The 25,338-nt window shown below is 41.8% G+C and overlaps 1 protein-coding gene across 7 annotated transcripts in view; it reads right to left on the bottom strand.

The window, feature by feature from the left end:
• Positions 1 to 1,120: 1,120 nt before the first annotated feature.
• SIPA1L2 (signal induced proliferation associated 1 like 2) overlaps positions 1,121 to 25,338 on the bottom strand; it is a 224,180-nt gene continuing 199,962 nt past the window's right edge. For 4 of the 7 annotated variants that reach the window (XM_037510414.2, XM_037510417.2, XM_054694988.1 and 1 more), the window contains 5 exons: positions 17,608 to 17,739; positions 6,654 to 6,707; positions 5,983 to 6,106; positions 4,958 to 5,039; positions 1,121 to 1,931 (listed from right to left, as the gene is read on the bottom strand). In XM_037510414.2, coding sequence (XP_037366311.1) covers positions 1,785 to 1,931; positions 4,958 to 5,039; positions 5,983 to 6,106; positions 6,654 to 6,707; positions 17,608 to 17,739 — 539 coding nt within the window. In that variant the 3' untranslated portion in view covers positions 1,121 to 1,784. The remainder of the gene's footprint in view (positions 1,932 to 4,957; positions 5,040 to 5,982; positions 6,107 to 6,653; positions 6,708 to 17,607; positions 17,740 to 25,338) is intronic. The other 3 variants (XM_054694989.1, XM_054694990.1, XM_054694991.1) reach the window with 2 other exon arrangements.

Genomic DNA, 25,338 nt, shown 5'->3' with positions numbered 1-25,338 from the left:
AAGAAACTTGATGCAGTCTCCCACAATGTCTGCCACAGGAATTAGCATGTTTTTCAACACACCTGTCATGTGAAGTCCACTTGAGAAATCCCTTTGAGGGTAAATTGCTCACCTCTAATTCTTGATTCAACCTTTGTTCTGAAGGTGGAGAACTCTGCATCTTCCTCCATGTCCCTTCCCTCTCTGGGTCATGTTCTGTCTTTTGTTTTACATTAGATTCAGATCTAAAGGTTACCCATTCCTGATTTCCTTTTCAAATTCCTACTATTCCATTGTATGTATTTTCTTATATGGAACACCAAATTCTTTGTTGAAGACTATGTTTTTAAAAAAAAGACAACTTTGGGTAAATCACTTAACTTGAACCTCAGTTTACTGAAGTTGTAAAATGGGACCCTCTCCACCATGGAAACCATTAGGATGTAATTAGGAGGATTGGAAGCACAGTGTGTCTGGCATGTAGCAGCTACTGATAAAGACTAGTTACTCTTTAACTCAGTGTGGGATTCTGTAAGAAGGCAGCTCAACAGCATTTAATTGGGATGAAGCTCCTAAGTGACCTCAAACAAATTCACATACACCCAGAGAGTTGACATATTTGAACATCACAATCTATTCACCTGACAACACCATTACTTATGTGGACTCTTTGAAACATTTATTAAAAAAGCAAAATGTATGTTCATCTCAAATAGAACAGTTAAAAATGGTAAAGCAATACAAACAGCTTGTTACTAGCAGCATCCAGTTGTTAGAATTTCCGGGCCCTGCTCGTCCTCAGTCTGTTCTGGGCAAGCTCACTCTTGCCTGAGCTTGCTGTTACCTACACTCCTTCCTCCTCATAGTGCAGGTGAAACCAAAGTTTATAAAATTAACAACTTAAGGTTAAATAAGCTTAAATAAGGGTGTTAAATACAAGACACTTCATCAAAGCTTCTGTACACAGATAAACAAATTTGGCATTGGACAGGTGATTCTGCTGGCTCACTGCGGACAGGAGAGTTCTAGCAAGGAAGCAAATGTCCTTTTTTTCAGCAGAGCATTAACTATACAAAAGTGGATTAAGAGTTCAAGTGACTACTTAGTGAGCCATTTACAAGGCATATGTATCTTTTTTGTCTTTTAATCAGAACACTGTTAATATTCAGGCACCTTTTGTTCCTGCAAATAAATAAGTCTCTAAAATAACTGCATTCGAACTAGTGTTAAACGCGACAGTGCTTCGTTTTGTTTCCCGACAAGGCGTTCCCAACTATTCACTAGGCCTCTTTCTTATTGCTATGATAATGTGGCTGTGGAAATAAAACTACTGTACATCCAAAAAAATAGAGCACCTTTAACATTAAAGTATATGTCTGATTATCTGTTTCCGTGTTTATTTTACATTTCTAAAGCCCAAACTATGGTAAATTGCTTTAACATCCCTACCAGGTCACCTGATAGATAGGAAATAAAACCCAACTAGCTTCTTCCCTCTTGAGGTAAGCCCACGCCAGAGCACCATTTTAGTAGAGTCAAAAAGAAAAAGGTCCGAGCTGACACCAGGGTTTACATTCATCTCGACACGGGGAGTTACATTCATCTTCGCACGGCCTTCCCTCTGCTGTCACGCGATGGCTGCACGACGGGTCGAGGCTTCCGAGCCTGCTGGGTGAATGGTGCTGGACAGAGGCATAGCAAGAACATCTACGATTGGCTGAAAGCACAGTTAAAAACCACATGTTTGTGACTTTGAAGGGACATGGGGTGTTTCCCCAGGTCCCGTGATGGGGGGTAGAGTTGGGTTAAGATTTTTTGTCAATGGTGTTGAAAAACCACTCTGTGAACTTGCGCAGCTGAGCCGTGGCTGTCTGGGACTCCTCTTGAAGCCGCATGTTGTCCTGCCGCAGATGCTGCACTTCTGCTTGGAGAACAGCCTTGTCCTGCTTTTCCTGGTGAGAGTGGAAACAAACTGAGCCACGCATACGACCGCCACATTCTCTCTTGCCAAGCTGCAGGGCAAGAATCCCATATCCCTATTTTTTACTTCTGGGGGGTGGGGAGAATCACTCAGAGGTGACTTGACTGTTCTAGGTTTCTGCCAACAACGAAAAAAGGAACAACTCAACATGTGCTCTCCTTCCATCCACTTTGCTCCCAATAGGCGTCAAGAATATCATTCCCTGGATATGTCATCCTCTTTCCATAAAAAGGGAGACCATAGAGAGAGGTTAAAAGCAGTGCCCTTGGACAAATGCATGGAGTTTTCTAAGTCAACTTCCGTACTTCACGAGGTTGGTTCTCACATAGCTGCTGATCCTTGACAAGTCTATAATAATGTAAGGACTGAAGCCTTGCATCCCAGCTTAGAGTTCCTGCACCAGTATATTGTCCATGATGAACTTAAAGGCTTGTCATTAAAAATTATGTGAAAATAGTCAATATTGTCTCAGAATACTCACATCTGGGGTTTCCAAGATACAGTAACAAGATAGGTACAATACAAATTTCAGTTCCCAAATGCTGAAACGGATGGTTTGCCCCCAACAGAGAAAGGGGTCACTGTTAGACCTTAACGGCTGGTATTTTTTTTTAAAGGCTTGATTTGACTGCTAAATCCATCAGGCAGCCCCCAATACTGCACCAGACCGTTGTGCATGGTTAGTCTGTGGCCACGGACTCTTAGTAGTCTTTACAGCCTTGGCGCGGCTGACCTGCCATAAGGTTTGCTTCTATTTTCTGGTCACTCCGCAGGCTCTCCCCGGTATCACCTGCCTCCATGAGACCAATCCCCAAAGGAGGCTTCAGTTACTTCCTGATGTCTAATTTCTCCATCAGGGTCAACCTCAGTTCACCCCATGTCCTGACTTTCCTTAGTCACTTCAAGAGGTTTAAGCTCCTAATTGAATCCATGCCACCAGGACATTCACTTCCAATAAGGCTCAGAACATCCCTATGTCCCTGCTGGGACACAGGTGCTCACCTCTCAGTGCCATACAGACCCCACATTGCTGTAATCCATGGAACTCATTCTCTGTCTAAATTCTCAACCTCTTCCCTGAAAATCCCCTTCACCTTCAGGCCCTAAATGAATCCTGACTATCTCCTGAGGACACCACTTCCCCAGCAGCTTACTCATAGATGAGAGATTTGTTCTGCCACAGCCGGAGGTACTCAGGGTGTTCCCTATTCAGTCCAGACCCCTGCTCCTCCTGAAAAATTCCAGTTCCTTTGAGAAGCATGCCATTAGATTTAAGACCTGCTACTCTTGCTCACCACAACTACCTATTGAGTCTCTAGATCCATTATTATATGTCTCTTTTCCAACGTTAAGGGAAGATTTCAGAACATGATTCACTTTTCTCCTCTCCTGTCCTGTTTGTTAATGATGTCAAATCTAGTTAGATGTTCCATCCAATTCAGTCTCTCCGTTATTTCCTTTTTAGGATCTTAAAACACACTCCTCCTCAACCCCCACTCCCCAGTCATATCAGTTAATGTAGCAACTGTTACGTGTATATCCTATTAAATGCTTCAAGGCCCTACTTCCTCACCATTACCCTCTTGTCTCTTTAAAATAATTTCTCTGGTATTCTCTCCTCCAATTGCCTACCCCACCAGTCTTATCTGAGCTTCATTGTCCACAAATCCACCTATACATGATCGTTTCTCCTCAGCCAGCTTAGACTCTGTCTCTTAATTTAATCTTATCCTATATACACCCAGGGTCTTTACCTCTCTCTTTGTCTTTGTTTTTTACCTAAAGTCTAATATTTGTGGAATTCAGCTCTCCAATTATTCTATACCTACCGCTGCTCTGGAGTCACCAGTCACCCCAGTTTCCCTGGGACTTTGCCTGTTCTAGCCCCAAAAGTTCTGTAGCCTGGTAAAGACAGCTGGTTGTCCGAGCTGGAGAAAACACATACCTCTGCTGACAGATATTACTAACTTGTGCTGAAAATTCTTTCATCCCTGCTTGGCAACTCTATTAAATATACTTGGTCAATCTACCCTTGACCTTGTCCCCTAGCCTTGCACTTGTCATACTCCTTCCTCTTACTCACTCTCAGCTCATGAATGGAAAAAAGCAACAGAGAACTCTGTCAGCCTACCTCTGTCTAGACTGTGCTGTGAACATATGTGAACATGAGAATGCATGCATGTGCATGCACACACACACACGCATGCACACACACACACAAACTGTTCTTCTCTGATCTCTATATGCCAACTCTCCTCCCAACTCCAACGCAGCTCCTCCTTGTGCACTAGATCATCTCTCCCTCACTCATCACTCTCACCATCATTTCCCTCCCAACTGGATCATTTCCATCAACTGTCACACCAGTTATAATTTCTCCCTTCATCAACAACAGTAATAAAACCCTCCTCGTGACATTTCTTACCCTCCAGCTACTACATTCCATTTATTTCTGTGGACAGCGAAGTGGCTGCCTAGCACAGTGTGAAGGTACTGTGCAAATGCTTGGGAAGTGAATTCTTTAACTACTTTGGAAGCCCAAACATGCACAGGGTTGGCTGATGTGTTAAAAGTTCTGAGGCCATGAGACTGACTTGGGGGTACACTGACTGACTTGGGGGTACACTAGCTTGGGGAGACCAGGCTTTCTGATAGCAACCAACTCCTCATAGGTGAGCTTATAAATGGCAGGTGTGATTGACAAATCACTGGACTGAAAATGCTAGCCCACTGTGTTTCTATCTGCCTCCCAAGACTGGCCATCCAGAGGCCTCATCCTCATCTAGTTTGATCTATTGGGATCCTGCGGTTCCCCTGAAGGAAATATATTAGTTGCAGACCAGAATTAGGCCTCAGGAGTCTCCATTTCCATTCACTGCTGGGTTTTGATTAGGGAAGTTATCTTTCCTGAGTCTCCTCATTTTCATTTGTGGTTGTTAAAGGGGTCAACTATGTAAGGAAAAGCCTTGATCGTGAACTTCCAAGAGATTGCTTTACCTTCCTCAGGTCAGTCTGCAGTTGTCGAAGGATTAATTCCAGCTGATTGACTTTACCAGTCAGTGTTGATGGAGACCGCTCCCTAGCAGATAAGGCAAAAAATTTGAAAAAGTTCAGATTACTGACATGAAGACATTTCACCCAGCATTTCTCCTGGCAAAGTTTTTACTCAAAAAAATTATTTCATATGCTTATTGCTCAGCAAGGACATGACCATGTTACATTTGAAAAGTGAACATGTTGCTGCTTTGGTGGAAAATCCCTCCTAGACTTTTATTGACTTTAAAAGGGATTTAGAATCTCTACTGGCACACACATTGGTAAGAAAACAAAAGATAGATCACCACAGTTTAGCCAACTGAGACTAGGTAGACCAGGATGAAACCCTGGGGATCAAATATAGATTCGATGTCCCCCATTTGCCTTTCTTGGTTAAGAAAATATCTTGCTGCTCATGAGGAAGGTGAGCAGGCAAGTTCATACAACTCGGTTCACATAAACTCTGGAATTAGGAATGGATGGCTGGGTAAGAATATATTTTTAATGGACAATAAATAACAAGAAATTAGACAGAGGAAAGAGATGGTTTATTCTTGACATACTTCAGTGGAAAGTGTGATGACGGGTCAAGGACCAGGGAGGCAACATGCCCTTGGCAGATCAGTCGTCAGATGGAAGGCTGAACAGAGGTGTCCCTCTCCTACGCTGTTGCAGTAATTAGTCAGCAGATGCTGACCCCAAGGCCCACCGCTCTCTTTCTGTGAGCCTCACCGACATGGGCATGGGGCTGCAGTCTTGGCAGGCAGGCCCCACCCAATGAGCAGATCAGTTAGGTTGCCAAGTGTGATCCACTCACGTAGGACAGGGAGCTGACTCAGCCCGCTCAGCCCCATTTCTGGATTCTGAAAGACTAGGAGAAGGCAGGGATAGAAATGGTATCTTGGCTGGCCTGGGGTTAGCTAACTCCTTCTTAATCACTGGGGTCTCGGGCGGGGGAATGAGGGGACTCACAAGAGCTCACATACCCAGTTGTGTCCATGAAGTCTTTGCTACTGCCTGGATCTACACATAAAGGCAGCTGCTGGGCCCCTTCCAAGTCCTGCCCATGTTGCATATCTGTCAGGGTACAGAAGGATGCCACTCTCTGATCTAGGGAAGAGAGATAAACATACAGAAAGAAGTTTTAGTAATAGCCACAAGGCAGTATTTCTTCATGGAAATGAATTTAGTAACTCAGTAACAACCGCGTGGCCCCCATCAGTTTCTGCCCAGTTTCAAACAAAACAAAGAAAAACAAACTCAGACAAGGTGCTGACAATCAGAAAGCATTGGCTGTCCTCTGGGGCTGTATGGCAAACACACATCACAGCCACAGGGACCCTTAGCAGATCCTGGATTTGCTACAGCCAATTTGCTTTCTTCTTTCCACATCCCAAGAAATGCCAAAGCTGCTGAAGAGGCATGAAACAACAGGCTGGCTGATGACCTGGCCGATGAATAGAACCATGGAGACATACCTTTCTTCCAGCTCTCCCCAAATGCAGAGAGCAGCCGGGAGACACAAAAGCCAGGACACATATCCCCTGTTTGTCCCCAACCCTCCAAGCTTGAATAACCATGCAGACGTGCAGACATATGAAATATAAAGAAAACATTACAGGCTATCAAGAACCCACAATCAGCCCCAGACAATCACCTAGATAGGACGTGTGGTGACAGAGCAGCCCAAGTTCTTCGTCTGAGTCAAGACCTGAAATAAGATTTAGAATTTTCCTATGAACAGTAATATCTCTCTGCACTTGACAGCCTCTGAGGCTTATATAAGCAAGGCTCAAATAATGGGGTCCTGTGAATGAGCCTGTGTGCATGAGTGTGTACACCTGTCTGCACATGTGTGCACACATTGTCCTAAATCAGAAGTCCTGGAAAGCCCACATTATGCAATGCCCATTGCTGTGATTGCTGATTCATTTCATTGGCAATGGTCCTGGTGAGATGCAGCGCGGTTACATGCAACAACCATAGTGGTGTGCAACACACGCAAATACAACTGCAGGATATGAGCCCGTTTTGGGTTTGCTTCAGTGACCCACTCCTAATCCTATAAGGTAAAGACTCGTGGAGAGAGGTTAGCCACACAGTCTCACTAGAGACCCCTGGAGCACCCTCCAAGGGCTCGCTCAGTGTTTCCAGGAGCAGTAGACTACCCAGCCTTACCTTTTTTTTTTTTACTTATTTATTTTTTTGAACTTTTTTTAAATTTTATACATTTTTTACATCATTTTTCATTTTTGCACAACGTATGCTAAAGATGTAGCTTCCATATGATCCAGCAATTCCACTCCTAGGTATTTACCCAAAGGACACAAAGAGCACCTGCAGCCCTATGTTTATAGCAGCACTATTTACAATAGCTAAGCTTTGGAAACAACCCAAATGCCCAAAAATAGATGACTGGATCAAGAAGATGTGGTACATATACCCGGCCTTATCTTATCACAGGGTCCCTTTTATTCTTGGCACCAGCAATTTCAGTCACTGTCCTGAGAGCTAGGCAGGAAAGGAAATATGATATTCTTTGGACGAGGCACCAGAGGGGCCCAGCTCTGGGGGTGGGGTGGGGGGGGTGAAGCACTGACACAAGAAAACGGGTGTAGAAATACTGAGTGGCATACAGAAAAAAGTCCTGATTTTGAACAAGGTGGAGGTGGAACCAGGAATTCCTTAATGATCCACTTCCCCCGATCCCCAGTGCCCCAAGCTCAATGCCTGAGCATAGGCACGGCATCCATCTATCCTGGGAAGCTGAGGGATACTGCAGGGGTTTTGGTGCTGCGGCATCTTTTTTATGATTTGACGAATGGCTGAGAAGCTGCACTTGGGTCTGTCTCAGAGGTGCTCTGTTGCTAATTTAGCCCGCTCTGTCCACCTCTAGCTGCTGGATGAGTCTCCTAATGAGGCTACCTACTTGTCTGGTTCACAGAAGGTCTTGTACCTCCTGTTAATCAGTACGGATGGTGATGGTGAAGGCTGCCAGGAGCACACGAAGGGAATCTGGGCTGGAATGTGAAGGGCACAGCACTGAAAGTAGCCAGCAGAGGCCCGGAGCTCCCTGGAAGTAGGGCTGTGGGTGCACTGAGTGATGGGTTAACAGGAAGCTCTTTAGCCACACATCCGATGTCCTCCATCAGGATTTCTCAGTGGTCCTGGCAGGCACAGATATGCTTCAGCTCACGTCTGTAGTTTAAGGATCTCCTTGCCCACACTTCAAATCCTTTACAAGATGATAAATTCTGTAACTATGCATTGCTGAGAGATAATCACGTTCCCAATTTGGTACTGATTAGTTGGGTTTTGGCACATGATAAAATAATGTGTGATTTAATTAAGATTAATGGCAAGATCTGGGCAATGCCTACTTTAACACATGATAGGATGTGACCTGCAGAGGCTGGGGCAGGAATTATGAGAAATGCTTGGCAGGGGGTGAGCAGCTCTCACGGTGGGGGCGGGGAGGGCTTGGGCTGCCATTGTGTCCAAGATAACCCTTTGTTCTAAGAGGACCCAAACAAGCATACGGCTCACACTTAAAAAAATAAATCAGCAGCAGATGGATTCTTATTCTCCAATGAATTAACTACTAACAAAAAGGAATGGCAAAAGAAAATCATTTCTTTTTCTCACTTTTAAAAAGAGCTCCACTGGCCCTTATTTTATGCAATCCAGTGATTATCTGGTTAGTTTCTATCTTCCTTATGTATTTGGCTCTGATGGTCATCTAAAAATCTGGATGACAATGTCTTAGCTTGTGTCCTTCATTTTTACCTTAATTGATAAAATATCCACATATTTGTCAGAAACAGAACTTGCTACTGGCAGTCTTTCAAGCATTCCTTGGGGAAGAAACTAGGTCCTACTGGTCAGGAGGCAAGAAGCCAAAAAAAGAGTTTTGCCAGCAATGTAATTTCACAAAGAGGATTTCACTTTGGATCTGAAAAGCCTGGGAGGGTGAAATGCAAACAGAATGCTACTTGATTAAGTACAGACACTAAACTACTTTGTAGAATAGCTAATCTTAGTGACAATTTCCAGTGGAAGCTCTATTCCGCCACAGCTTATTTCTGTGATGATAAATATTCAGTAACCAAGTAATTACTGACACTGAACCAAATGGCACAAACGAAACAGTAAGAAAGGGAGCTATGAGAGTATGAACTCTATGAAAAATGGTTAGCACAGCAAAGATATAATCACCCACACTTTACATAAGCAGCCTGTTTATTTTTTTCCCTTCCGTTCTTTTCTGTGCAAGTAAATTGGGCTAAGATGGGACATGAGGCGTGGCTCACACACAAAACAATTTGTGCCTTTAAATAATCTTTAAAAAAAAAATCTATCTCAATGCCAGTTTCTTATCTTAGTACACTTAGCACAAAACAAGAAATGAATAGCCGCCAGGCTATTCCATATGTACATAGAGATGGCAGAATAACTGCCTGCAAATAACTCCCATGACCCCAGAGAGGCTGCCTGGAGCATCATCAGAATATGGTAAGGCCAAGGCTGGATCTTGGAGGGATGAGTGCTCTCATCAATTAGTCATGTCTGCTGAGGGCATCACAAAGGATACTACTACATTTGCTAGCTATACACTATATGGGACACACAAGTATGAGGCTAGATTAAAATTAGCCCTGTTTCCACAAGGCTGTTCTAATATGTTTTTGCTACAACTACACATTAAAGTAAAGCTAGGACTTTGTAGCTACATGTAGGAAATAAAAGGTTCTGGCTCTGAAAACTGTGTTTATCAGATTGTGGAAAGTTGACTTAAATAAATGACAACCTGGGAAGGAGTAAAAAAGGCTACACTGAAGTTTAAACATGAAATACTTTGGTTTAGGCCTTCTGCAGCCCACTGATGAATGTAGAATGATACTGGCCTAGAATGTGCCTACAAGTAATGAACAAAAACAGAACAAAACCCTGGAATTGTTTTTTTATGTAAGATACAAATATTATATTTTTTGGCTTGAAAGAATTTTCTTACTTTTGAATAATTTTAGCCAAATTACTACATTAACTTTGCATTTTTCATCTAAGTAGCAGTCTTTTTGCTTTTCTATTTTTTTAAATGAATTATATTTTAGGAGTTAGACAATATGTCACATTTTTTATGCTTGTGTACACATGCACAGTCAAATATCAGTAACTAAAATTACTTTATCAATTTTAAACTGAAGCTTTAGAACTGAAAAAGTTTCTCAAAAAAAATCTATGATTATGCGCTGTTTAAGAAATTAAGGACATATGGAACAAAATAAATTAAAAGTCTTGAACTTTCATCTTTTTTAGAAAATACACATATATCATTCCCATGGTAATGAGCTGATAAGTGAGTTGTGAACTCGGCACATGTCTTGGATATGGATATTCACTCATGAGCACACACACCACACGCCTAAGGGAAGATGACAATTGTCACCGACAACAGAAATAAGCTGACTTCCAGCACGAAGGAGAGGCCTTCTGTGATGTGGGGGTCCACATATGCTGTGTAGGACATTGATATCCAGAGGACCCATCACCAGCTCGTGATTTCACCTGTTAAGCCTGTCTTCTTTTAAGACCACATCATCCATTCAGCAAAAGCCAAAGAACACACCGCATGCCTACTTCTCATACTGTGCTAAACAAATGAAAACTTCTTTGAACCTTGGAGATCTCTCTTCCCTATCCTACTTTCTCTGTTGTAACTATAGCCAGTTTTCCTAGTTGGATTTGCTAACCTCTCCATGCTTGCTTGAGAGGGACAGAACTGATTCTGTATATTTATTTGGTACATCCAAAGCTACATTATTCTACGGTAAATGTCATTCCCATCTCATGTCATAATAAAGGTTATGATAAGCACTGCAAGGACGATGAAACAATAGTCTTATTGCAGTATGCGCAGCCTAGATTTGATTTAGGAGGTCTGATGTGTGAAGGGTCACATCTCGCCCTCACCGAACAAAAGCAACACACACATCAAAACAGTCTGGGCCTTTCTCAGGAGGCAGGGCTCTCAGGAAAAGGACACACAGCACTCGGCTGACTTTCTCTCTCTCTGACCTATGAAAGGGTTCTCAATTTCTTCACATGTAATTTTCTGGTGGAGTTGGGTTATCCATTCATTTATTAAATTTTAATAATGCTGTATAGTAATTCTCTATAAGAAGCTCTTTTACTTCTTTGAATAATTTCCTGTAAGTAAGTTCTCTAGGATTAGGTCTCTGCTCAAAGAAGTGGGTACAGTTTTGGCCCTAGCTACTTATTGTTGTATTATTGCTCCAACAAAATGATGGATCATTTTACAATCTTTTTAATGAGACCGGTTGTAAGTATTCATAGCTTCCCAGAGCTGTTGCATCATTTTTCATGTTTTAAAGGTATGAGCTGGTAGCTCATCATCGCCTGTATTTACATGTGTGGTTGGACATATGTTCACATGTAAATACATGTGTCCAACTTTATGTGTGGCTCTTCATGGACTGTGCTTTCACATGGCTTCATCATGTATTGATGAGGGATTTGATGGTTTTGCAGGTTAGGTTCTTTCATGCACTGAGACATGCTGGCTTTATTCATCACATTTGTTATGAATTTTTCCCTAAATTCCCATATTTCCCTTTTTATTGTAATGTTCTCTTTCATGGTCATAAAAGATATAAATACTTAAATACTCGTCTCTGGCCATAATACATTTTGCATGTTCTCTCATTACTCCACAATTAAAGCATTACCTTGCTTCCAAAGGGTAATTTTTCTTTATTTACTTCTTCTCGAATCAACTTTTCTAATTCCTAAATCCAAATTAGAGTACATAAACTTCACTACCATTTAACTCTTCAGTATATTCAGATTTTAGTCTAAGCTCTTTATTTTTCTTCAAAAGGACTCATTTCTATTTTTGAATAATTACTATGCTGTTTCAATTATTAGTTCTGACTTATAATAGACTTTTATTGAACATTGTTCATCTATTTTCCAAATGGATGCAATTAAGTTCTTAATATCCTTGAGATATTTAAACTGAAATTGTACTAAGTCTATGAATTAATTCAGGCAGGACTGCCATTTTTACTATAAGCTTTCTATTCACTCCTATCCTTACATACATAAGGACTTTTCAGTTACTGAAGTATGTGTTGATTTCTCTCATTATAATTCTAGTGATGGCTTAATTCCCAAGGAATTCATAATTTGATCTTGCTGATGTACCTAAGTCCTCATTACTATTACATTGGAAGACTGTATGAAAGATGACTGCCAACCATTCCTCCCCTAGCTGTGAGCAAATGCCACCTCTCAGGTTAACAGGTGGGGGTCTCTCTCCCACCCCTAGAATGTGGGCTGACCTAGTGATCTGTTCTCACTAACAGAATGTGGTAGATATAATGTCCTGGGTCTTTCAAGATCAGGCCTTGGGAAATCATGATTCCTTAAGCCACACATAAAGAAGTACATCACCCTGCTGGAAACAGAGGTCCAATCAGATGCTGTAGCAGCATCCAGCTGATACCACAGGGAGCAGAAGATTCTTAGGGGAGCCTCATCAACCCAAGAATCACAAGACATAATAAACCACTGTCTGTCTTCAGCCATAAAATTTGGATTGGTTTGTTATACTGAATTGATAACTGAAAAAATTAACAATGCTTTGAAATGATGCTTATAAAATATGAAATACATTTTAAAGTAACTTACCTACTTACTCATCAATTTTATAATTTCCAATAATTTATTTTTGATCTTTCATATTTTCTAGATATAGAAGCATATATACAAATAATTAATTCCTTTCCCCCTTACATTGCCTATTTGAATGTCAAGGCTTCCAGGGTAAAATTAAAGGGCATAGTACCAAAAGATAACCTTTGTTTGGTTTCGGGATTTAAGGGATATTCTTGTCTTTTTTTGGTTCATTAAGCACTACATAACTATTTAGAATAAAGTAGACATTCTTTGTTAGGCTTTGATGGTATCTCTCAAGTCTTAATTTTCTTTAGGAACAGGTCTTAATTCTGTTAGAAATACCCTTTTGGGTAGGTTGATATAACTTTTAATTACTTCATCTACCTTATTATAATCAAGATTTTCTTTTATTAATTCAGCTAAACTCTTGCCCATAACAATAGAAAACATTTAAATTTACTACTGGGTTTTCACCTAAGCTTTCTTCAACAATATTAGCAATCAAGATTATCTTATGATTTATTTTTTGGGTGTATTATCAGGAAAGAATCCCATTATGCAATAAAGTTACTGAATTTCAAGAAGAAATATTATCCAAGGACATCATTATTCTGTGCAACTCTGAAAACAATGACTTGTAAACTTACTAGTTTCAGGTGATATTTGGGATTTGAGGATGTTTTTGAATAACTTTCAATTTCTCCATACTTTGGCCTTCAATTATTTCTTAGGATTCCTCTCTTCATTTCTTGTATGAAGTATACAATTAGCCTATTTATTTCGGTTCTTCCTATACAGTTGCCTGATATAAAGTTGTTTTTTTTTTTAATTTATCTCACGCACTGGTTAATACTACTGTTCTTTTTCATTCCTTTGTTCAGCTACATTTTTCATTTTTTTTAATCTAACTATATCAGTGTATCAATATTCAAAGAAAATGAGTTACTGATTTTATTGATAAAGCAAATTGATTAGATTTTTTTTGGTCTTCTTTCACATTTTGTAGAATCTTCTTGAAGTCCAGTTAAATTAGTAACTTTTCATATTTTTCCCCTATTTAGAGAAATATATCTCAAACAATACATTTTTATTTAAGATATAGTCTCTGGCTGAAGTCCAAAGATTTTTTTTTTTTTTTTTAATTTTCTAGAGGCATGTCTTATTTATTTATTTGTTTGTTTGTTTGTTTGGTTGGTTGGTTTATACAAGCACTGGGTACAGTCAGAAGCGCGGGAGGGTGAGAGAATTCACCAGAGCCAGAGCGGGGAGCAGAGCAGGCAGAAGGACCGAAGTACACTGCTGAGGCGAGCAGCGGGCAGCAGGAGAGGTCTGCGCGCCATGTGGGACCCTCCTCTGGTGGCCGGGGAGCAGCCGGGGATCGAACTGGCGCCGCAGAGGCCGCGGGCAGCTTTGCAACCCAGCACTCAACTGCTGTGCCACCGGGGAGGCCCTGAAGTCCAAAGATTTTAATAGATATCTTTTTCATCACTACTCACTAAAAAAGAAAACACGCTCTCATTCCTTAATTCTTCTTAGCACAGTTATTATTAGAGCAGAAAATTTAGAATTTTCCAGATGATTAGAGTTTTCTTGTGTGTTTTGCTCCTATTTTTCTTATTTAATTCTATTTTCATTCCCATGTGGTCAGAAATGTGGTATGGAAATGCTCCTCCTCCTTGAGGAAACACAATGAATGCCTGAGCAAGGACGCCTAGAACACACACCACAGTCACATGGACAAATCATGTTCTGTGTGCCAGCAGGGTTTAAAATTATTTAAACTACTGTGACTGGGCAGATTAATTCGGTGTCTCTGCTCTATTGTTGAATAGGCTAGTAAAAGCTAAATTTCTTAAACTCGTGTCCAGTGTTAAGCTAGCTCTTATAAAAAGGTGGAAAACATCACATGCCGAAGTGTGGAGCTCAAGTAAGGTGATTGCTAGGGAAGAGCATGTCTGCTGGCGACAGATGACACTGTTGGATTTATGGGGATCAGGTTGTCTCGATCTAATATGCAGGTATCATCCACTTTGGTAAAGCCTGTTATCAGATGTGCAGACTACTAATGTCAAATTATGGGCACCAACATTATTCCAGGGGAATCTGAGTTCAATAAGGCATTTTAAGCTGCTTTTATTAGTCTGGAACAAATAGGCACAGGGGGATTCTTAGACTATCTTTTCTTTTTGACGTTTATTCTAGCTCAGAAATGGCCATGAGAGCTGGTACAAAATAAGCAAGTCACAAGCAGAGTGACTGGGTTATTTAGGTTAAGACACTTCTCTTTAAAGGGCTTAGGTAATTGATCACACCAGTCACCATTGTGACAACTCATGTCACAGTGGAACTGACACTGACACAAGAGACCTAATTAGCCAAAGGTCTGACGTGGCAAAGTCACAACTGATTTCTCCTTAGCTATGTCTCAAGGTGGTGTGTCGTCCTACTGAGTAGCACAAAAATAGCTAATATTTTTAAACATGACATCAATTCTGTTTCCTATACATTTTGTTGGAAACTTCAGAAAGGCCAGATAACCAAAGTCCTCATCCCCGACAAGAAAAAAAAAAATCCCACAGTCTTTCTTTTTAATGTAGCTACTAAGCACCTGAGGCCACGGCTAATAGGAATTTCAGTGATAAGTTCTGCTTCCCTTTGTCTGAGGATGCCAGGTCCCAATGATAACCCTAATTTCAGTTCAGAGATCCTCCCTAATGAACAGTACTGCAGAGTTAGAGGTTCTTAGGTGGAGAAGCCTTGGCAAATTATCTGGCAAAGGTCTTAACTTTATAGTCAGGAAGCCCGAAGCCTAATGTAATTAAGCACGCACCTCAGAGGATTACTTTTCGCCCACCAGTGTTGGTACAAAGTGTGTACATCATAATAGTTCAATGATTTGTCCAAAGGCCAACAGTTCCATAGAAGCACAGCTCCCTGGATTGATAATTCAGTGCCTGCGGTGAGCACCATTCTGCTTTTTTTCACTTCCTACCCTCAACTCAGCCTCCTAAATAGGTCCATTTCCCCATAGTAACTTGATTCTGAAGGAGTAGAAGGGAACCAAGCAAATACACAAAGAGTGGATATAAAGTGATAAATAGTGTTTTAAATCTGAAAACAAAGTACAAAATGCAAAGAACCTCAGAGGTCAAAAATTATGCTGAATTGGCTACTTCGAGGCTGCAGAGTGCCCTATGTAGTTAATAGCTACTTTCTCCTTTGTACCAGTTCTTTTCATTCGATTGCCTTGCTATTTGCTTGATAAGTAAAGATAAGATACACAAAACAAGCAGTCTGTTCCTAACAAACTCATCACCTAATAAGAAGAGACAGACTTGTGAATATAGCAGAGTTCAGTGTGATAAATGCTAAGCAAATATTTATACAGTGGGGGGACACAGAGGGCAGACTAGATGTTCTCATGGTCTCCCAGGGGCAGTAAGATCTGCTCAAAGGAAGAGAACAGAGTATGTCAAGGCTGTGCCAGAGAAAATACTCTTATCTGCTGCCTGGGTTGCTTTGGACAGAGGCTGGTTGCTGTCCTTTGAGGCGAGCTAGCCGGGATTGGGAGCATGGAAATACATAGGCTATGGGCCTGGGGTTTTTATGCAATATAACCAACTTCTGGTAATGTCAGAGAATGAAGGTTGCATTGCAAAGCAAACAGGAGCACTGTGAAGTTTCTACAAGGAACAAGTGCTTTGTGAAACAGAACCTAAAAGAGGATCACTCCTATTAAGGAGCAGTAAGAGGCCATTCATTTTGCAGAAATATCCTTTTTATAGTGTCCCTCTACCTCTCTAGTAAGGTTAAATGACCTTGGTGCTGAATTAACTTGAGAGTTGCTTTCAACTCAACCCCCTCTAGTCGAGGATCAGGTCTAGGGACCAAGACCACTCGATTGGAGTGAACTGTTAGCCTCTCGAGCAGGTGAAGCTTGCTGGAGCAAGGGGCAGTTAAAGTTGCAAACCTCCACCTTTGCAGCACCTGCCACCCATGGGAAAAGAATCTAATTTCCTGTTCTGAGCTTGGACATCACAGATGATGGGGCCAAGCTTCCAGAGACTGAGGTGAGTGAAAGGGGGTGAACTGCTCGGGCGCTGTGGGGGGTGATCTGCAAAAGGACCCTGCCCCCTTTGTCACTTCATCTACCAGAAACCCCAAGGTCAGAAAGAATGCAGCAGCAAATGGCAAGAAGTCAACCTGGAGTCCCTGCTTGTCCCTATACCCACACGTAAAGGTCCTCAGTTTGCCAGAAAAGTGAGCATCTTCCTTGCTTGTGTCTATATGCATAGGCTGGGAAAAAATGTGTTTCCTAAGGAATAGCTTCCACCTTCAAACACTCAAAACAGGAAAAGTGGTGGGAGGCAGCACGGTGGTGAAGAGGTCCTGAGAGATGAGTTAGTCCAGTTACCCTCAGACCCATGTGGTTGGAGGAATTAGCTGAGGCCCAGAAGGTAGAGAGACTAGTCGAATGTAGCAGAGGCTGCATTTACACCACTCTGGAGACTCTTAGGCCCATGCTCGTCCTGCCAAACCAGTAGTGGCTTCCACCTTTGAAGGGCCTTTTCTTCTATCTCACTTTATTATGCCGGAGGACAGGTTCAATTTGTGTTCTACATACAAACCTCCATACTTCAGGTGAGAAAACCAAGGCCAAAGAGGAAAGGTGACTTGTCCCAGGTCACAGCTGGTCCCAAACTTGAAATCAGGTTTGGGACCCTCTGCCCAGTGCTCACTGCACTAAATGGCCTAGTCTCCTCTAAAGAGACAGCCTGAGCTACAGCTCCAGCCTTCCCCTGCTCGTTTTTACCATCAAATTGCAAAAGCTTCCCAAACTTTACCGCAGACATCTGAGACATGGACATGTTGCCTAAGTTGCTGCCCCAGGCCCTGAGGCTTCCAATCTTTACCTTCAAAAGCTCGAGCTGCGTCTACGAGGTGGGACCAATCTAACCCCGTCCCTGGGTCCGGGAGAGGCATCAGGCCAGGATCTGTGCTCTTGGACTTATCCGATAAGGACCCATCGGAGAACCAGAACTCATCTAAACAGAAACAAAATGAGGGTGAGTCAGATCACAGCACAGGGTACCGGCATGGCCCCTCAAAGGGGCCCAGGGACCTTCTCCGAAAAGATCTGCCTCCGACAAAAAAGGAGCCGTCACACTGCAGTGACCCCAGACACACAGCAGGAAAAATGGAGGCATGTCAAAGCGCCCCGACCTACAGACTCACCTGGAGGTCAGCCAGCAAGCAAAGCCTGGGTGGAAGAGAGAGAACCGATTCCCAGAGTAGATGGTATTGTAATTACACAGAAATTTTCTTCGGGGTAGGCTTCTCTTGGGCAATGAGCCTGATTAACTGCAGGGTAAATGCCCATTTTCTTCAGGGGTGACCCTCTCCCCCCACCTCTTTCAAGAGCGTGGCAAGCTTCTACTGTAAAAATGGTCTGCACCATCTATCTCCATTCTGCTGGCTTAAAAAGCTTCCTGTGGAACACAGTTTACCTCCGGTGAACACCACATATCTAAGACGCCGTGGATGCCAGTTTCTGGTGAAAAGGAAGAATCACTTGGTTTTCATTATTCGCAGATGAGAGGGAACAGTATGATACATGCTAAGTGTAAAAATGGTGGTTGGACTGCTTTTCTGACTCTGTAAGATGGTTGATCACTGGCTAAACCCAAAATCTCAACCATCCCTCGCTGACTGGTACTTTCCTGTACTGGTGGGCCTTTACATTTCTCTTTAATGTCCTTTAAGTGTTTAGGTCACTCATAAAACTAGTCGTTAAGAACTCATTATGCATTTGAGGACGCATTTTCAAAAGGTTTCCACTGGACTTTCTCTAACGTGCCTTTTCTGAACCTGCCCGAGACATTGCACGCAGCTGCCTGGGAACACATCTGACTAATTAGACCAATCAAAATAATGACCACCTGGCCGTCTGAGCCTGCAATTAAGTGGGGGACGTAATTAACCAAATGCACCTGTAATTTCTGTTCCCATCTCCTGGGTACCTGTGAAAGGCTGGCATCTGGACCAGGGCAGGCACGCGAGTAATGTGGCCTGGAGAACAGAGTCTCTCCCTTTCCATGCTGTCCACACGCTGCTGCTAGTCGACCACTGACAGCTAAAGCCACCAGACCCCTCTGCTTTTAATGCTACCATGTTCGGATGTGGTAATAATCCACCAACTTATTCCCAACCTCCGTTTTGGCAGGAACCGAGTAACTGAGTTGTCCACGGCATTTCTCCACTTGCCTTTGAAATAACCATCCTGCTCTGTGAGTGATGTACTCTGTCCTCACCAAGGTGTAAGCAGGATCAGTGGGAGCGACAGAGTTAGTGTGGAGATGGAGAAAGAACAGTTAGTGTGCAGAGTCTCCTGCATACAGAACAGAGGCAGGGCTGACCTCTCCTTGGTTCCTGTCTTGAACCAAAAGTTTCAGGATGAACCCCAGGCAGAGACTAAGAAGCACAGAGACCATCAATCACTTGTCAGTCACTTTCTTTGTCTCTGAAACACATTGTTCGTATTGCTTAAAGCAGGTTTTCTGCACTAACTATAAAGAAGTGATGTGACTAAGTGGCAATTGCTTTGGCACTCATTTTCATGGGGTGGGGTTCTGCAGGAAATAGGGGTAGCATGTCTTAGCTCTGAGAAGGGTGCTGAGGGCAGCTGGGTTAGAACTGGGTGCTCACAGGGACACTCCTCTCACCCCCTGCCTGCCCTTGTTGGACAGGAGACACCAAGGAATGGAGAATTATTCTGGTAAGTGAACATTTCTACAGAAAGCGTGCTCTGTTACTCATGTTTACCAAGAAATGTCAACTTGAGGATTTTCTTTGCCTTTATAAAGAAATAATCCTTTACCAAAGCTTCTGGCATATTCAAACCTAAAAATCAGACCTAGTGCATCTTGTGTGTGCTCTCTACTTTCCCCCAGTGCTGACAGCAACCCATCATTACTGAAAAGGATGAGAAAAAATAATAGAGAGGACAGAAGGACAAAATGCAGTGGAATGGCGGTGACAGGACCAGTCTACTTGGTGGATAGGGCTGATTAGAAAGATGTGGTGCTGGGTTATGCCCCCAAATCTTATTTTTGTCCCTTTAGCAGCTGTGTGTTCAAAAAGTCACCTCCTCTAAATACCTACTGGAGTACTGACAAGGAGACTTGACTTGCGTTAAAAATTAGTGCTTTGAGGGCCTCCCCAGTGGCGCAGCGGTTGAGCGCTGGGCTGCAAAACTGCCCGCAGCCTCTGCAGTGCCGGTTCGATCCCCGACTGCCAGCGAGGGTCCCACATGGTGCACAGACCTCTCCTGCCGCACCCGCTGCTCCCCTCAGCAGTGTACTTTGGTTCTTCTGCCTGTTCTGCTCTCCGCTCTGGCTCTGGTGAATTCTCTCACCCTCCCACACTTCTGACCGTACCCAGTGCTTGTATAAATAAATAAACAAATCTTTTTTTAAAAAAAATAGTGCTTTGACTATTTCTGAGCACCTGAAGTTCATTTGTAATTGATATGTGCTCATCTGTCATTGAGCATTGAGTTGAGGCACAGGTTTGAATCTTGGTGGCCAGGAAGCAGCTGCCCAGAGTGAATGGGTCAGTGAGTGTGTGGGTCCAGCCATCCACAAAGCAGAGCAGGTCACAGCTTACTGTCCTGTGCACAACTCAGCAGAGACCACAAGTGAAGTGGCACTGATGATTCTGGGATCTAGGAAGGCCTCAGGGTGTTAGTTTTACAACAAAAGACAAGCCAAGGGCGTCCCTCTAATCTTTATGGAAAAATCAAGGAGCAAGGGCCTCCCTGGTGGCACAAGGAATTAAGACATAACCTATGAAGCTATCTGCAGTCACTGCAGCATGAATTTGATCCCCGGCCAGGGAGCTACCCACATGGCGCAGCAGACCTCTCCTGTCCTTGCCTGCTGCTCCCCTCAGAAGTGTATTTCAGTAGATCTGCCTGTTCTGCTCCCCACTCTGTCTCTGGTGAATCCTCTCACCCCCTACCCCTCTGGCCTGTACCCCAGTTCTTGTATGCATAAAATAAATATCTAAAAAAAAAGAAAGAAAAGGAGCAAAAGAAAGGAATTCAGTTTGAGAAATTTCTTCTTTATAATAAACTATCACCCCTTCTTCCCCAATTGTGAATGGGACTTTTGTCTGTTTATTTGATACAACAGAATTGGCAGAGATGATTAATAGATTAGAAGACATTTCCTTTCTCTACAGTTTATCTGAAGCACTATCCACTCCATCATCTATGATGTATTTATTAAAGGAGTATTGTATGCCAAGTGATGGGGCCTACAGCGGACATGACAGACAAGACCCACGCTCTCACCAAGCCTACGGGACTACTGACAGGGAGAGACGATAAATGAAGAAAAACGTATAAGCACTGATGAGTCTTCAAAGAAAATAACCCAGGGTGGTGTGATGGAGGAATCTGATGGCTTGGGGAAGTCTGTGTGAGGAGGTGACATGCAGATGATGTACCTTCTCAGACAGGAAAGAGGAGAAGGAGCTGCTGGACAAAAAGCACAGTTCTGGTAGAAAGCTTGCAGAAAGCACAGATTTCAATCTAAATCCATCATCTTTCAGTAAACAGGAAATCCTAATGTCAATGACAATCACCTTAAAGTAAGAACTGCCTAAATTCCTCTCTGAGTCATCAAGATGAATACACAATTTTTTTCCACTGCCTATAAAATCATATACTTAGAAAAAAATTACCATTTTTTTTTTGTCTGAGATGCTAAACCACTACTGATCCTTTATAATACTTTTAACTGACATTAACTATCACTACTACCAGGACGTAGATGATGTTAACTGAGCATCTACTATGTTCCAGGTACCACCACAAACTGTATTAGCACCAAGAGAAAGAATAACTAATAAGCTTTAAGTTCTTCCCTTAACAAGCTCAGTCAACAAACAACTGAATTTTCCTGGTGCTGGCCTGAGGGTGAGGGAAGGGGTTAGCCTTCCCCCATGTTTAGTGCACACCAAGGAAATGTTTCCAGAGTTTTACAGACGGGGAAGCAGAGGCATCACTTAGATCATAAAACCTAGTGCTATCTCAAGAGCCCAAACTGCTTCTTTTTGCCCTTTCAGAAAAGGAAGTGACTGGATTCTGAAAGATGGCTAATTCTAGGTCCTGCCGCCTGTGTCTCTGCCCTTCAGCCTAAGATACTGATCCTGTGGTTTGCTGTTCATTTACCCCAAACCTGAAATCGCAGTGACCATTTAATCATTTGTTCAGTGTTATAAATGTGGAGGAGCCTTGCTGACAGCATTTCCTGGTGGTCAGATATCGGAGGTTTCATCATTACTCTTTAAAAACCGATGGATGTTTATTACAAGGGAGAATGAGAACATTTGAAAAAAGAGAAAGACGTGCCATCCTGAATCATTCAAAACCCTGCCTCTGACAGCCCACGGATGCCTTCTGCAAAGCCAACTGTAGCAAAGATTACTCTGCTGGTTACAGCTCTAACCACCTACGCCATGCACCACTGAGTTGACATGGGGAGTCTGTGGCATCTTGTGGGATTACTAAATTCTAAGGAAAGTACTGATTTATTTATTCCCCAAACTCCACCCCCCCTTTTTGAAATTGCCAAGCATCTTTTGCAAGGTACCTAGGTCAAAACTGTAGGATTTGGGAACACACATAAGCTGAAACTCTTCTTTCTTAACAGGAAGATTCCCACTATTCCTTGGAGAGTTTTGATTCTCATTCCATTAAATATCAGGAATTCTCTTTAGACTTGTGAGCCTACCATTGCTTGGACTGCACTGAATCCAAGTAGGTACCAACTGGTTCAAGGAGAAGGCTAACATGAGCACTTCCTATCACTGGTTATCTGTCTTGTCAACAGTGAAATAAACAGCCATTCCCTATTTTTGTTCCTATCTGTGCCATTACAGAAATGTTATTCTAGAACTCACCAATAAAGAATGCAATGGGCCTATGTGCAATGCAGATATATTTCAGAATTATTTTCAATTGCTGGATCAGGTCATATTTTTATACCTCCAACTTGAAGACATAATGATACAGCACATTTCAGTGACTTCACAGGAAATATCTATGAATCATGACATGAATCACATCCAAGATGTGCTGGTTACGTATCTGTCTCACAAGGTTGGATTATGATCTTGATCTCAAGAGAAGAGAGATTCTGAGGCTGGTTCAAAGTTTTTCAGAGCTAAAAATATCTGTACAAAAAACCCGTAGCTGTCACCATCACAACAGAAAAGGCACAGAGATGAGCTTTTCCAATACTGTGAAGAGATGGATTTGAGGGACCCTTGTTCTGTGTTATCCTTACTCCAAAACAGAAATGAGAGCCGAATGAGTCTCTAACCAGTGAAAAGATTCTCAGAAGATCAGTTGTTTTCTAGGAATGCTTGAGTTTTAAAGCTAAAGAGAAGAAACTGTGTGTCTTCTGAGTGTATTTCCTCATTCTACCTAACTAAGCATTCAGGACCAGAAGGTTCAAGGGAACTAACCTCCACTCTGAGTTTTCATGTGACATTTAGTCTCTGAGAAACAACTGGGCAACCTCAAATATTCTTCTTTTCTCACTCACGGACATCTGCTAGGCATTAGCTCTCATATTTCAACTTTCTAGTTGTTTCTCAGTTTCAGACTAGAGTGACATCTTCTTATAGAGGCTATGCTGAAAGAGTAGACACCACACAAAGTGAGGGGTGATGAAAATCTGTCTTAGGTAGGTACAAAAGTAAAGAGCACACTGGTAAATGTGGGTGTCAGAGGGTCCAGGAAGTAGTGTCTTCCAAAGACAGCTAGATCCTTGATGCTGAACCTCTCTGTGGGTGGGCTGGTGGGAATTAGAAGTACTGGGAGGAAGACATATCAATATAAATTATTTCCAAATCTTTCATTTACATTTTGTCATTTTACCCATCAAACTTAGAGTTCTGAGTAGTTTGTAAAATACAGAAATTAATGGAGTAACATTGCCAAGGAAGGTGGTTTCATTAGAGAATGGAAAAGAGCAGGAGTCACTCACTCTTTTTCCTGGAGAACTGAACATTGAAGACAACTGAGAATTCTAGGGAATAAAGAGTGTTTCCCACCTGTTTCATCACTGAATATACTGAAAAAAGGATATAGGTCTCAGAGTAAGAGAATGAATGAATGAATGTTACAACCAGACAATGGAATATTATTCAATATTGAAAAGGAATGAGCTATCAAGTCATGAAAAGAACATGGGAGAACCTTAAACGAATATGACTACGTGAAAAAAGTCAGTATAAAAAGGCTACATATAATTCCAACGTCATGATTCCATATTGTACATGACATTCTGGAAGGGACAAAACTATGGGAACAGTAGAAAGATCAGTGGTTACTAAGGGTTAGGGTAGAGAGGACTGAACAAGCAGAACACAGATGAATTTTAGGGAAGTGAAAATATTCCATATAATACTGAAATGATGGCTACTTATCATATACATTTGTCCAGACCTGTAGAACATGTAACACCAAGAGTGAACACCAACATAAACTAAGGGTTTTGACAATGTTTGTTCATGGATTCTAAGAAATGTTCCTGCCCAGTGAGGAACGTTAATAGTGGAGGGGGTTGTACACCGGTTGGGTAAGAGACAGGTGGCAAATCTGAACCTTCTGCTGAATGTTGCCATGAACCTAAAACTGCTCAAAAAATAGCGTTTGTTAAAAAAAGTGAGGCTACTTTTATTTTTCTTTTTGGCTTATTTCACTGAGCATGATCCCTTCTAGCTCCATCCATATTGCTCAAATAGCATGAGTTTATCTTTTTTGATTGTTGAGTATTATTCCATTGTATATATGTACCACATTTTCTTGATCCGTCATCTATTTTTGGGCATTTGGGTTGTTTCCATAGCGTATCTATTGTAAATAGTGCTGCTATAAACATAAATACTGGATGGTCTCACTCATAGCAGGAATTTAGAAAACCTAAATAAGGGACCAGGAAAAAACCTAATTATAATAAAGTAAAAATAAAAATCAACAAGCAACTATAAACCAGAGACATACTACAGGGCAGAGAGGAGGGAGCAGGATCAAAACAAGGGGGATGGGAATTGTATGGGGACTATAACCAAGATGAAAATGCATACATTGTGCAAAAATGAAAAATGATGTAAAAAATGTATAAAATAAAAAATAAAAAAGTGAGGTTAAGGAAAAAGGATGCACATGGAAGCACATGAAGGGAAGAATGTAAGAAGTATGTTAACACATAGGAATAGATTTCAAAATCACATTTCAAACATTTTAAATGAAAGAAATAGCATTTGCTATTAAAATCATTTGACAATAAAATTGTTTTATTGGTTTTACACAAGCTTTTAGGGGACTATTAAAGTTACCTACTTTTAAAAGAGAAAAACATTTGGGGAAAATAATAGGGTACTAGAATTTATCTGACCTGTCAAATGGTTATGAAGAAGGAATCTAAAGGTTTCCTCAATTTAGGCAAATGCCCTTTGTAACAGGCAGGGTATTAAGTTACTTAAAGAAAAAGATTAAGAATTTTATGAGACAAGGTTCATTTTCAATTATGTTAAACATCAGAAACATTATTAGAACTTTATTTCATTTA

This window comes from Talpa occidentalis, unplaced genomic scaffold (assembly GCF_014898055.3).
Source record: "Talpa occidentalis isolate TD23 unplaced genomic scaffold, MPIMG_talOcc4v2.1 talOcc4.14, whole genome shotgun sequence".
Lineage (NCBI taxonomy): Eukaryota > Metazoa > Chordata > Mammalia > Eulipotyphla > Talpidae > Talpa > Talpa occidentalis.
The sequence above is the reverse complement of the archived record's forward strand: the minus strand, read 5'-3'. Positions and strand labels throughout refer to the sequence as shown.